Raw genomic sequence first — 13,298 nt, 5'->3', positions numbered from 1 at the left:
TCAACAGGTAGCTATTTGCTTATTACACATTAATAACGCTCTTTTTTTGGCATTTTTTAGTTTTTAATTGTTCTATTGTGTTTAGTGGTTTGCCATATTGAATTAATGTACAGTGTAAACTACTGCAAAACACTGAAGGTGCAAGTCAAAACCTCATAATAATGAGCTGAACGCTGACATGCTTTTTAAACCTGCAAAGTCCTGCTGTTATTTTTAGGAGTTGTTGTCCTCATTTTAATCACATGTGGACAGTGAAGGTCTTTTCCGTAACTTGTCTTGCAGCTTTTATTTTTCATTTCATTGCTTAAATGCAAATATACAATAGAGATGCAGCAGGTTTGAGCCTGAGTTCCCAGAGTTGCGCTGAGTTTGTGGGGTAACTAGCACTTCTGTGATTATGAGACTGCCTGATGTGCAGAACGGATAATTACGTTGAGATTGTTTCGTAGTGAGAAAATGTGATAAGTACAGATTAAACCCGCACGGTGTGACTTAATGTGTAAATTGCAATAGTATTTGTACTGCAGTTCTTTGGAGCTAAGCCTTGCTTTCTTTTCCAGGTTGCTACAGCTAATTTAGCATGGGCATCAGTTGCTATTCATCAAGTGCAGGTGAGCAAACCTCTGGAGAAGCAGAACTGAAAACTGAGTGTGTAACAGATACAGTATACAGTAACTCACTGAAGACTTGTCAGGGGAAAAGGCGAATCCTACCTGCTCCACTTATTACTGTATGTTCTCGAATGATTTTGTTTGTTCTGGTTCTGCACCTGTGTTTTTAATGGTTAAATCCACTGTGTACAAGAACTGAGTTGTCACCGAGCCCAGTCCAATCAACTGAGCCGTAGTTTCAACAAATAGCTCCCCATGGACGTCATTATGCCCCAGTCCTGTTTTTATATGAACAGATAGCATCATAACACCTCAGAGAAGCAGCGTCCCACTGCAGCTCTGGCCACAATGGACCTCTGAGCCTGTGTGAGCAGTGCAGCGCTGCACTCCTGGGTTAGCTGCTCTCTATTCTCTGGGAAATTTTTGATACGTTTGTGTACTCACTCGTGACGTCTTTTTCCTTGTTGCTAGGTGTGCAGAGGCCTCGCCAAACAGACTGAGCTCAACGACTTCCTACTAGACGTGTCAAAGTAAGAGCTGCTCCTGTTACAGTTTCCCTAACACCAAATAACTGATACACAAAGTGAATATTGTTTGGTCTAATAAGTATCTTGTCCTCACAGCACGGCTGTGATAACATAAAACTTGTAGCCCACACGATAAAAGAGATTACTACATTTTAGGAAACCTAGCTTTCATGTCTTGAATGTGAACGTCATCAGAGCTTCCCATTTGTCAAACATCTCAATGCGCCATTTCTTCTTTTCGCACAGAACATACTTTGATAACATTGTGGCAATAGATTCTCTACTTGAACATATTATGGTGAGTGTGATTTCTGCAAGTACGTGTTCATTCACATTGTCCTCAAGGCTACACATCCTGGGAGTGTGTGTTAAATCATGTCTGTTAAAAAGACTAGCAATGCCGCAGTAACACAGATTCACTCCTATTACTTTCTAAAAATAATAGCGTGCTCATAATGATTATTCTTAACTAATTAAGTGGTTACATTAGTTTTAGATACATAGTAATACTAAATAAATGTATTGACTTGGCTCAGTCCAAATCAATTTTTTACATCTAAAACAGGCAAGTGTAAAATGTGGTTTTCCTGCTTCTTTTACTAAAACCTGCTTCTTTTTTTTGTATGTTTTTGGTTGCCTTGTGACTGTGGTCTAAACTCAAGTCATCTGGTTCGAGCACTAAAATAAGAGGGGATGACTTGTAGTTGTTGCTTTTTTATAATTCTCCTCATTTAACTGTTCAGTCCAGAATCACTTAAACCAGCAGTGTTTTATCTGCTTTGATAGATGTAACTCCCAAGTTCTTGTCAGTCCCCAGTGTTGTTAATAAGATTCTGTCCCTGATGTTTTTTTGTTTTTTACAGATATATGCAAAAAACCTGGTGAATGCAGACAGGTGTGCACTCTTCCAGGTAGATCACAATAACAAAGAACTATACTCTGACCTGTTCGACATTGGGGAAGAGAAAGAAGGCAAACCTGTCTTTAGGAAAACCAAAGAAATTAGGTATGTACACTTTTTTTTTTTTTTGCTTTAGTGTGCTCAGTGTGATGATTTTATTATTTTTAGACTCACTTTTTGATCCTATGTTCAGAGTGCACCGTTTAAAATATTGGCCTCCTGTGACAAAATCTGCTAAAGTAATAAAAAGTATATGCAGTAGAAAAATAGCAATGGCATAGTAGAGTATTATTTTGCAGCATCTAAACTGCTAAATTGAAAAAAAAAAATAAAGAAGAAACATTAATTACATAAATGAATTCATATTCTTTTAAAAGCAGAATTGTTTGAATTTTCATCTTTAAGTTTTGAACTTCATATACCTATATTTATTCATATAGCTTATTTTTTCATTTGTATGTATACATGTATATTTGTTTGCATATGTATTTTTTTCCAATTAATTTTTTTCATTTTTAAATAACATTTTTATACCTGTATCTTTTTACAATTCTTAATACTTGTCTTATTTAAATTTTCATTTATTTTAACATTTATTTTAATAAATAAAACGGTAAATAGGAAAAGAAATTAGTAAATAAATACACAGTGAAATCATATAAAAAAATTAAAGCTATTTCAATTATTTTTGGCATGTTCAGTAACACATTGTGTATTACTGCCACAGATTTTTTGTTGTTCTCAAATCTGCAATCGTTTACAATTTAGACTGCAAATGTCCTATTCTAATTTCCGTATTGGTGATTTATTACTGACTTTAAATGCAGATTATCTCTCTCCTTGTCTTTGTGTGTAGGTTTTCTATAGACAAGGGAATAGCTGGCCAAGTGGCTCGGACAGGGGAAGTCTTAAATATCCCAGATGCCTATGCAGACCCACGGTTCAACAGGTAAAACAGGCTCTATAAGCCATTTTTACTTACTTTTACATTAAATAAATATCTTAAATTATGCTACTGAAGAGTTCTGCTTCATTTACATTTGCTTATTCAGTTGTATGCAAAAGACCAGCGCTAAGATACTACTATTTTTAATGGAGCCTTTCAGTATGCAAAAGCAGTTAAAACACAAACATGCTACAATGTATGAGTCACAAGATAAGCTGACAAAATCAACATAACTGTATGTCTTTTTGAACAGAGAGGTGGACCTGAAAACTGGCTACACCACGCGGAACATTCTGTGCATGCCCATTGTGAGCAGGGGGACCGTTATAGGTGTGGTGCAGATGGTGAACAAGTTAAGCGGAAGTGCCTTCACTAAAACAGATGAGAACAACTTTAAGATGTTTGCTGTCTTTTGTGCTCTGGCCTTACACTGTGCAAATGTGAGTACACCAAATTAGTCTTACACTTCTTAAAAGACTAACTGGTGTTGTCTAACTGCAAATGCATACCCCACTGACTTGATATCTTCCTGCACACACTTTGCAATCTACATACATTATAAGAACATTGTATATATGGCGTACCTCCAGGCCACGAGTGCTCAATTTTAACCATCTTATTTTGACATAACTCCAACTTTGACGTGACGGCTTCATCGTCAACCAAAAATCACAGTCTAAAACGAATAAAGTGCAGTTTCTATTTAAAGTGTGCAGTGCTGTAAAAATGCATAATCACCGGGTGATTATCCCTTACATGTAACACAAACATTTCATGAATCATGCTAACTCTCAAAGCCTGCATTGTGTGGCCTGTCTGTCAGAGCGTGTCCTCGCTGTGGGGCCTGACTCACTGTCATCGCTTGCGACAAACTTACGCATGAGCAGCGTCACAAACTTCCTTTTAAAATTGATGCGAGATGTTAATATTTTAAGATGCGAGGTCTGCATCCGTCCAGTGACAGGATTTGTGTTTAGTTGTAATTTATGCCTCGTGTCTCTGGGAAGCTAACTTTGGCTTGCTTCTGACTCAAAGTGATTTACGGGTGAAGGTGTGATGCCTGGCGCCTTTACATGAACATCTAGCTTGAGGACAGGGATGCAAACCAGATGTGGAAATGCTATTTGGAGGCGTACACTACAACTACAACTTTAACTTTCACCGGAGAGACTGATAGAATTTTACATTGATATTATAAACAACATTTCTGTGGTATGTATAGCAGTGTTCAAGTTCTCACTTGGCATTTTAAAGACTTATTCCAGGTCTGTGATTTCCCTGCAGATGTACCACAGGATCCGACACTCTGAATGCATTTACAGAGTAACGATGGAGAAACTGTCTTATCACAGCATCTGCACATCAGAAGAATGGAAGACCCTCACCCAGCTCAACCTCCCTGCACCTATTTATAAAGAGATCGAAATGTGAGTGCCTCCTCTGGCGGCCTTCTAGGGAACTCATGTTTTGACCTTGAGTGTAGTAGACATGAGTGTACAGCCACATGTCTGTGAAAGGCACAATGACACAGCGCAGACCTGGACTGTGTCGCCCTGCAAGAAGAGTGCAAACACAAACACAGTGCAGGAAGGACCGTGTCCTATAGATGTCAACCTGTCAGTTTAAAACTCTCAGATCTCAGAAGTCCCTTAATCTGCATGTTGTCTCCTTTTCCCAGATCTGCTGATCATGTTAATTTAAACCTTTTGCTCCCTCCTCCAGGTTCCACTTTGACATCAGTCCCTTTGAGGAGATCTGGCCTGCCATTTTTATCTACATGGTTCATAACTCCTGTGGAAAGACCAGGTAGCGTCAGCAATATTGTTTACACAAGACTACGACTCAAACAACAAGAAACTAAATGGAATAAAAAGTAAATAAACAAACATCCACTACCAGTTTCTTTTCCTTTTTTCACCTTAATACAGCTTTGAGCTGGAGAAGCTGTGCCGGTTCACCATGTCCGTAAAGAAGAACTACCGCCGTGTGCCCTACCACAACTGGAAGCACGCAGTGACGGTGGCACACTGTATGTACGCCATCCTACAGAAAACCTCTGGGATCTTCACAGAGCTAGAGGTTTGCTTCTTGTTGGGTCTGCTAGGAAAATAACTGGAAACAAGATCAACATCTGCTGTCACTGTGTGCTTTCAAGAAAATGTGTTTTTATTTGCCCACCATTTTACAGAAGAAGGGTTTGCTAATAGCCTGTCTTTGCCATGATCTGGACCATCGGGGGTATAGCAATGCCTACCTCCAGAAGTTTGACCATCCACTGGCTGCTCTGTACTCAACCTCCACCATGGAGCAGCACCACTTCTCTCAGACTGTTTCTATCTTGCAGGTAGAGATCCACAATACAGAATTTAGGGTACCTTGAAAATCAACATGTTAACCCTACTTAATCTTATTTCCACACGTGTTTAATAGGAAATAATGAACCTATTACTCAATGGCTCAGTCACACTAGAGTAAAAATATGAAAGCACCTCGCAGTGACTAGGAAAAAAGATCAGTGGTTGCCAAGTTATTGCAATGAATTTGTTTCAAATTCTGCAACCAGTTTCAAAGGTAATTACACAGCTTGAGTGTAACTACCATTACACTCTTATCCTCTGGGCAACTATGTTTGATCACAAGGTGAGTGCACACGTTGCCTGGTGGGAGGCAAACAACTGCGCTCCATTTTGGACTGACTGCAAACAATAATTGCCTCCTAATTTATTAATGTGGACAAATTGCCAACACGCTGCAATAAATTGGAGTCAGTATGCGCCAATAACTTGTCTGTGACACATCTGTGGACTCAACCGGTCCAGATGACAGCTAATAGCCAAATTATCCCAAACAGATTGTATGAGATCGCCACCGTGATTCCATTCATAAGACAGCAGAATGACAGCAGACTGACTCCGTCTTATTCCCGTTTTATCGACTTCTTGATGGATACGAGTCACTTTGAAGATGGCTACTGACTGCGAGATTTCGTGTCTGTCTTCGAGGCAGGTCAAAGGGAACAAGAGTTCATTGCACATGGTTACAATAATTTGGGTCGTGCTACGGTTTCCAGGCACCATTTCCCCTAGTGTGACTGTAGCCTAAATACTATACTTCACTGGAGAAAGAAATGAAAATAACTTGATCAGCAAAACAGAAAAAGGATCACAATTTAAAAAATACCCATAAAAATGTTCCATCTGGTTCTGCAACAATGTCATCAGCGTAGAACAAACAAAAAATATTTTACTATATTAGATAACGAATCCTTATACGAACTGTTAGTTACATATGCATTCAAAGGATCATATGACTTAGTTCTGATTAGCGTCTTACAAGGTGTCTTTTGTAACATGCAGGATCTGCTAGTTTGGGCTGTAGCCCTGTGATGAACTTATGTTTGCAAGATGTTGTAGTCTAGCTGAATGCCTCATAAGTGGAGCTTTTGCTTTTTTATTGATCTCTTTGTTTCTCATAGCTGGAAGGGCACAATATTTTCTCCAACCTGACTTCCAGCGAGTACGAGCAGGTGCTGGAGATCATTCGAAAGGCCATCATCGCCACAGATCTCGCCCTCTACTTCAACAACCACCAGCAGCTGTCGGAGATGCTGACCTCATGTGCGCTGGATTTGAACAACCATTCCCACAGGTCAGGCTACGACTCACACTGGGGCACAGGTCAGGTCAGGACCACACCAGGTCTCATCAGTATCACGCTGTGAAATGTTAGACCTGGCGCACATAAACAGCACATTGAGTCCTTCCCCCCCGCATGGATATAACAAGGCTTTGCTCCCCTCCAGGGACCGTGTGATTGGTCTGATGATGACAGCATGTGACCTGTGTTCTGTTACCAAGCAGTGGCAAATCACACGACTCACAGCCAACGACATCTATGCTGAGTTTTGGGCTGAGGTACAGTGGGATACTGTTAGACTTTAAACAGTTTCAGTGTCATGATTATGCCTCCAGTGTAACAGTCTGGCCTCTATTGCTCGTAAATGCTGCTTCAACTTACAATTTGTAAGGCACAACATCGTGTTGTCTAGTGGTCAGGAGACTTAACCACAGTGTGCAAAAATAAAAGCCACGTTATCTTGTTATTTTGTTACTCCACAGGGAGATGAGATGAAGAAGATTGGGATCCAGCCAATCCCTATGATGGACAGAGACAAGAAGGACGAGGTTCCCCAAGGCCAGGTAAGAGCAAGACATTTACTCGTGTGTTTTAACTGCTTTAAATATTTAATGACTGTTCGGCCTTCTGATGGGAAATATATTTTAAAAGAACAGCATAGGAACTGTTGAATCAACGCGTTTGTAGTTTTGCTTCTGTACACCACAGCAGTGGATTTTAAATCAAACAATAAATAGTTGATTGAAGTGTAGACTTTAAGCTTTAATTCAAGGGGCTTTCGAAACCTTTTGCAAAAACTATTTAGCAATTACAACCATTTTTATAAACAGTCTCCATTAAATTCACGGCCTCTGTAAACTAACAAACAGTTTAATGGCCACAATATCTGTAGCTGAATTTGCATTTTTTGGCTTTTCACTATAATTTGAAATATAAAGTCTAAAGAAATGTCATTGCAAGCGAGGGACGCCATCATTAGACTGAAAAAACTAAACAAGACAAAAAAATTTAGCCAAATCAAAAATCTGGTTCATTCTTAAAAGGAAAAAATAGTTTGGAGGGATCAGCAAATCCAAAAAACATGAAAGACCACAAACGACAACTAAAGTGCATGATTGCAGAATTATTTCCATGGTTTAGAGAAATAAGTTAATAACATCTAACAAGATTAACACTCTCAAGTCTACAATCAAGAGATTCCCAAGATGAACTTGCACCAGAATGATGGGAACAGAAAATATGAGGAAGGAGAGAAATCTCATGATCCAAAGCAGACCTAATCTTCAGTTAAACACGGTATAGAATATGTCACAGCATGGGCGTGTATGGCTCTGAGTGGAAACAGGTTGCGACTGTTTATTGATGATGTGACAGCTGATAGAAAAAGCAGGATGAATTGTGAAGTGTACGAGGCTGTACTTTCTAGCACTTCACTGTGCAAATGACTAATGACCTCAGGATTACAGCAAAAGCAGCCCAAAAGTTTCTCAAGGCAAAGATACTGGATACTGGGTAAGTCAGTAAGCAATCTCTATCCAATGGACCATGCTTTTCAGTTTCCTGAAGATAAGACTGAATACAGGCCTGGCCAGGCAGAGCATTTCAGTGGAGGAAACACAGCATTTGATGATGTCCATGGGTCCTAGACTTCAGGCAGTCATTGGCTGCAAACTGTACTAAAAACAGTCCTTGTATTTAAAATGATGTCAGTTTCTCCAAATAACTTTGAGCCTCTAAAAATGGAGGATTACATATAAAAATGTATTTTATTCCTATACAAGTTTATGAAACAGTTTTGCAACGTGTCTGCACTTCAGTCACACTTGATTTAAAATCCACTGTGGTGGTGTACAAAGGCAAAAATGCAAAAACTGGGTCTTTGTCCAACAAATATTAGCATATGATACATGTTTTACTGTTATTAAGTCTATTTTACATTTGCTTTCTCATTTTTTTTAAAGGTGGGATTCTACAATGGTGTTGCAGTTCCATGCTACACAACACTTGCTGAGCTTTTTCCTCCATCAGGTCCTCTGCTAAAGGCCTGCAAGTAAGTTATTCAAAGCTAGAGTTGGCAAAGAAATTGAGTGAATGAATAATTCTTGTTTGTTTTGTGAAAAATGTCTAAAACACCAAAGTCTAAAGGTTGCTTTACACATTATTGTCATGCTTATTTCTCCTCTGCTGTGATCGATAAATGAGCTGACAGCAGCTTGAAGGGTAACCAGTAATGCATGTGCCGTCCTTAATACAGTACTAATCCAGTAAGATCAGAGGTGATAAGGTGTGTGTGCACAGGCACACGTTTTTAAGCATTCCAGTGAAAAATACAAAAAAATGGCATGTTCCGCCATTAATGTTTGACCCCACTTTTGTTATGAGTTTTTTTTTAAAGTATTTGGATTAAATGAAAAATAAATATAGACTACAGTGTGCTAACTTTGTGCGTCACTGTGTGTGGTGTGACATTGTGCGTCGGGCATGTCTGCGTGCACAATAGATAAGAGTGTAAAGAAGGTATTTACAGTTGTTATTTCTGGTTTTTGAACGGGATTGTGTTGCACATTCGTCTGCCCTTGTGCTGCTTTATAAAATGTGTCCTTGATCTGTGGGGAATGCAAACAAAGTGAGCAGTGTAATACTTAAGCCCCAGCTGTACGTCAGCACTGGGCTCCGGGTGGGCAACGGGCCTAGACCCTGTGGAGCCCTGCTGCGTGTTGTGGGATCTGCCAAAGACGTGTAAACTGCATCAGGCTGTCTAATTGAATAGAATAGCAGCAAAGGGAAGGTTTTGCTTTGTTTTGGTTTTCTGCACTCTTGTGTCAATCACAGCACATGGGGGAGAGATCACCTTCATGACAACAAGAACTGATTGTGTTGCCTGGCCACTGTTGTAGCTACTGTTTTGTTTTGCAAATCAACTTCTTCCTTTTTGTGTGTGTGTGTGTTTTGCAGTTTTGCAATTTTTGCATGATTTGAAAATTTTGTGTACTGGTGTGATTCTTAATTCTCTTATTTCAGACTCAAAGCCATGCCTCTGCACTTGTAAATGAAATCTTTTCCACTGTGCATCTGATCGAGGTGGTTTGTATTTGCAGAGAGAACCTGGGCCAGTGGGAGAAAATAGCAAGGGGAGAGGTGGAGGACATCGTGCCCAGCCGGCCTTGTGATTCGGGCCCTGTTAAGGTGGACAACTGACAGACAAAGGAGGGTTGCTTGCTCACCAAAGGAACACAGCCTGAATCCTGCCGTGGACCCAGACCATTGAAGGGGAATGAACCCGCAATCTGTGTTGGCAGGAGACGGATTAGATAAAGGCGACTTGACTTTCAAAACACACACACACAGTTACCTCATCGGGTGACGGAGGTGTCAACACTGACGGTTTCACCGATCCCAGAGAGTGACAGACAGTTGTTGGTGAGGGAATTCAATCCATCGCCCTACGTCCACTCAGCTTGGGAATTCACTTGGTAGAACAGACTTGGTTGCTTTATTTTGGCTGTATTATGTTATTTTATTATTTTTCTTCATATGAGCTGATTCCATTATGGTCTTGTATTTGCAGAGGCCTTATTCTGAACCTTTCACAGGCTAGGATATGTGAAATCTTGTTGTCAGTTCAGGCTTTTTTTTTTTTCTTTTTTTTTTAAACGGTACTGTTTGCCTTCTGTGTTTGCCGTATGCGCACTACTTCAGCAAGGTATTCCCAGAGACAGAAGGAATGTGTGGAGCAGATGTAGGGGTGTAATGCCATCTCATTGAGAAGGTGGACACTAGATTTTTTTTATTACTTTTTCAGCAAAAATCCTTTGCAGTACTTGAATAAAGACATACAGCCTATTCTGCGAGGAGATGGCAGAAATCCCCTGCAGTGTATGCTACAAGCGTGGATGAACTGTGATGAGTTACATAATGCCGACATTTGTGAATACAGTCACAAGAGAGTCACAATGTTTCCTGAAGTGGACCCCGCAGCCTTTTAGCCCCAAGCATGTAGAAACCTGCTGCACAGTACATCAACATCCTTCGGATTAACAGGATCTGACCCCAGATCAGCAGTCACTGTTTGTAGTACGGAGATCAGGAAAAAGAAATGAGCAAGGTTCCCGTTCCAGATGTTTATATTAAGCCAAGACTGCATACTGCTTAATTTCCTCTCTCATTTTTGATGCCACTATCACATCATCAATTACTTTGCACAACAAGTTAACTAAAGAATGACTGTAGGAAGTGGACTGCATAGTTTGGGATGTTTTATCGTTTTGTTTTTTTTTTATAAGCAAGTTTCATAGAGGCTGAAGTTAACGGCAAACAGTCATCTGCTTCATATTTTCCCATAATGTCTAACCTGTTAAGCTAAAGTGAAATATGTCCAACTCTGGGATTGCAAGTGAAGAATGTAGTTTGACCGTTTGCCGGTGTGTGACTGAAGTTTCCCTCGAAGGAAATCAATCATCCTCTTTTACACTGATTCTCCAACTTCATGCTGGGGGTTGGGAGGGGGGGGCGCACACACATTTGGACGCTTTCAGATGAGTTTCCGAGATCTTCCAAAAGACAAATTTATTTGTCTGAAACTGTCATTCCAGTGGACAGTGTCCCTCAGAGACTGACACTATTGCTCCAGTAATTTGTTATGCGACTGATACTGCGGCCCCCGGTGTTGTGAATGTACATTTCGATGAATGTTTCGTTGGTTGTAGATGCTTGGTGGTGGCACGTGGGTAAGCCCGCCATCAGTTACCACGATGTGCTCTGTCCTACTTTTCAGAATTGCTTCCAGTAAGCTTCAACCAAGAGCAACAATTAGCATGCACCTAAACCGAACTTTATATTCAAACTTTTTGCATATAGGTGTATACTGTGTACAATCTAGGATTTAGTTTGTACAGACTGAGATGTATGCTCTGATGGTGCTACTCTGAATGGCAGTCGCGCACTTTCTGACTGTGAGTGTGTGTATGTGTGTGTGTGTGTGTGTGTGTGAGAGACACAGAGAGAGAGCACGAGCATGAAAGAAAGCTTTGTCTTTTCCCCACTCCAACCCCACCTGACAACATGATAAAGTCACTGCACTGTCCCTTCTACTTTTCAGCACCAGTTATATCCTATTGTCTGCACTATGTTTAGCTTATCATTATTATTATTATTATTATTATTATTATTATTATTGCTATTATTACTATTGTTATTTTCTTAATTAGAGTTAAATTTAAATTAACTTATATTTTTTATACAAAGAAAAATAATGTTGGCCTTTTTTTGTTTTGTACAAAGTAAACATTAAGATAAATTAAACAGTCTAGACATGTTACTGTTACCAAGAATAACTGAGGAATGTCTTAACTGTACATGTAAGAGCAGTAGCCCAAATGACTTTTAATAAATACCTGAAAATACACCTTTGTGCCAGTTTATTCATTACCTACATACCTTTCTTTCTTGGGCCGGGTGGGGAGTCTCACTGTTAATGCATCCTGTTTCAATGATCAGTAACAATGCATCACCCCTGAATGGTCAGTAGCATCACCCAACTTTTTAATTGTTCTAAAAAAAAAAAGAAAGAAAAAAGAAAAGAAAGGAATACTTTTTAATACTTTTGAGTTATTAGAAATTTCAGGAAATTTGTGAAATGGCCTCTTGTTTGCAGCTATAAATAAATTGAAAAGTAGAGTGTTTATCATTTATAGCATCTATAGCATTTCAGTATCAACACTTTATAGTAACTCTGTAATAATTACTATATTTAATTCACTCTGTAATATCATTTTTGCCCTTTGAGCTGGTCAAACAAATGTAGTAAAAGAATACGAAAGTCGGCAAAATCTGAATGTCATAAATTTTTCTTTTAAGAAGATGAGTTCCTGAGATCTCCTCTTGGAATTCTGGGAGTGTGTATAGTTGTGTTATTGTCCTTGCACGAGAAAGGCTTGCAGCTGACTGAACTAGTTTTGTAATAAAGCCTCATCCGCTGCCGTTATCATTCATGTTAACAATCGAATTTCTACAAGATGGCTGCCCAAAACTACAGATCCATCACTGTGTTAAACAGTTGGCAGCTGGTGCTATGGAGGGAGGGAAAGTTTAAGCACATTTGGATTGATGGAGTAAAAAGACAAAAAGATGACTCACTGTACAATTCTGTCTTACTTTCATATTTTTTCATATAATTATGTAGTATCTTTTTGGCGCCATTGCCTACTGACTATTAAAAAACATTTCTTTACAAATTCTCAGTAAACAATATGAACAATATTTAATCTGACTGCATTCTTCCCACAGAGATGATCAATTTAAATTTACATTTTGACTAAGGGAACTTAAATTACTTAAATTAAGTCATTGCTCAGACTAGAGATGGACTGTGGCATGTCACATGTGAATAGTCATTAAATAAACCTCTAATGATAACATTTTACATGTTGAGGTAGTGGACAAAACAAGAATGCAAATGAATGCAAAACGTTGTTGCAACACAACCATATTAATGTACAATAAAATACATTACAGTTTTTTATTCATGTTCAATTTTGCCATCTGTGTATTCTGGTGACTTGAACCCTGAGTCCATGTTTCACTGTTTTTCTCCTCCTCCCTCAGGGCCCTGTGTTTAATGCACATAATAACCCACTTATTACAAAGAACCAGGTGAAGATGAAGAGAAGAGTTTGAAT

General features: G+C 39.2%; 1 protein-coding gene across 6 annotated transcripts in view; it reads left to right on the top strand.

The window, feature by feature from the left end:
- Positions 1-12,025, top strand: part of pde10a (phosphodiesterase 10A) — a 67,129-nt gene extending 55,104 nt beyond the window's left edge. For all 6 annotated transcript variants that reach the window (XM_084948085.1, XM_084948087.1, XM_084948088.1 and 3 more), the window contains 15 exons: positions 561-611; positions 1,083-1,141; positions 1,385-1,436; positions 2,002-2,144; positions 2,896-2,988; positions 3,239-3,425; positions 4,270-4,412; positions 4,708-4,791; positions 4,914-5,064; positions 5,174-5,329; positions 6,461-6,633; positions 6,788-6,899; positions 7,104-7,184; positions 8,583-8,671; positions 9,720-12,025. In XM_084948085.1, coding sequence (XP_084804211.1) covers positions 561-611; positions 1,083-1,141; positions 1,385-1,436; positions 2,002-2,144; positions 2,896-2,988; positions 3,239-3,425; positions 4,270-4,412; positions 4,708-4,791; positions 4,914-5,064; positions 5,174-5,329; positions 6,461-6,633; positions 6,788-6,899; positions 7,104-7,184; positions 8,583-8,671; positions 9,720-9,819 — 1,674 coding nt within the window. In that variant the 3' untranslated portion in view covers positions 9,820-12,025. The remainder of the gene's footprint in view (positions 1-560; positions 612-1,082; positions 1,142-1,384; positions 1,437-2,001; positions 2,145-2,895; positions 2,989-3,238; positions 3,426-4,269; positions 4,413-4,707; positions 4,792-4,913; positions 5,065-5,173; positions 5,330-6,460; positions 6,634-6,787; positions 6,900-7,103; positions 7,185-8,582; positions 8,672-9,719) is intronic.
- Positions 12,026-13,298: the final 1,273 nt, after the last annotated feature.

The sequence above is a fragment of the Perissodus microlepis genome, chromosome 13 (assembly GCF_051167445.1).
Source record: "Perissodus microlepis isolate ML-2025 ecotype Zambia chromosome 13, ASM5116744v1, whole genome shotgun sequence".
Lineage (NCBI taxonomy): Eukaryota > Metazoa > Chordata > Actinopteri > Cichliformes > Cichlidae > Perissodus > Perissodus microlepis.
Note: the sequence above shows the minus strand (reverse complement) of the source record. Positions and strands in the feature narration are given on the sequence as shown.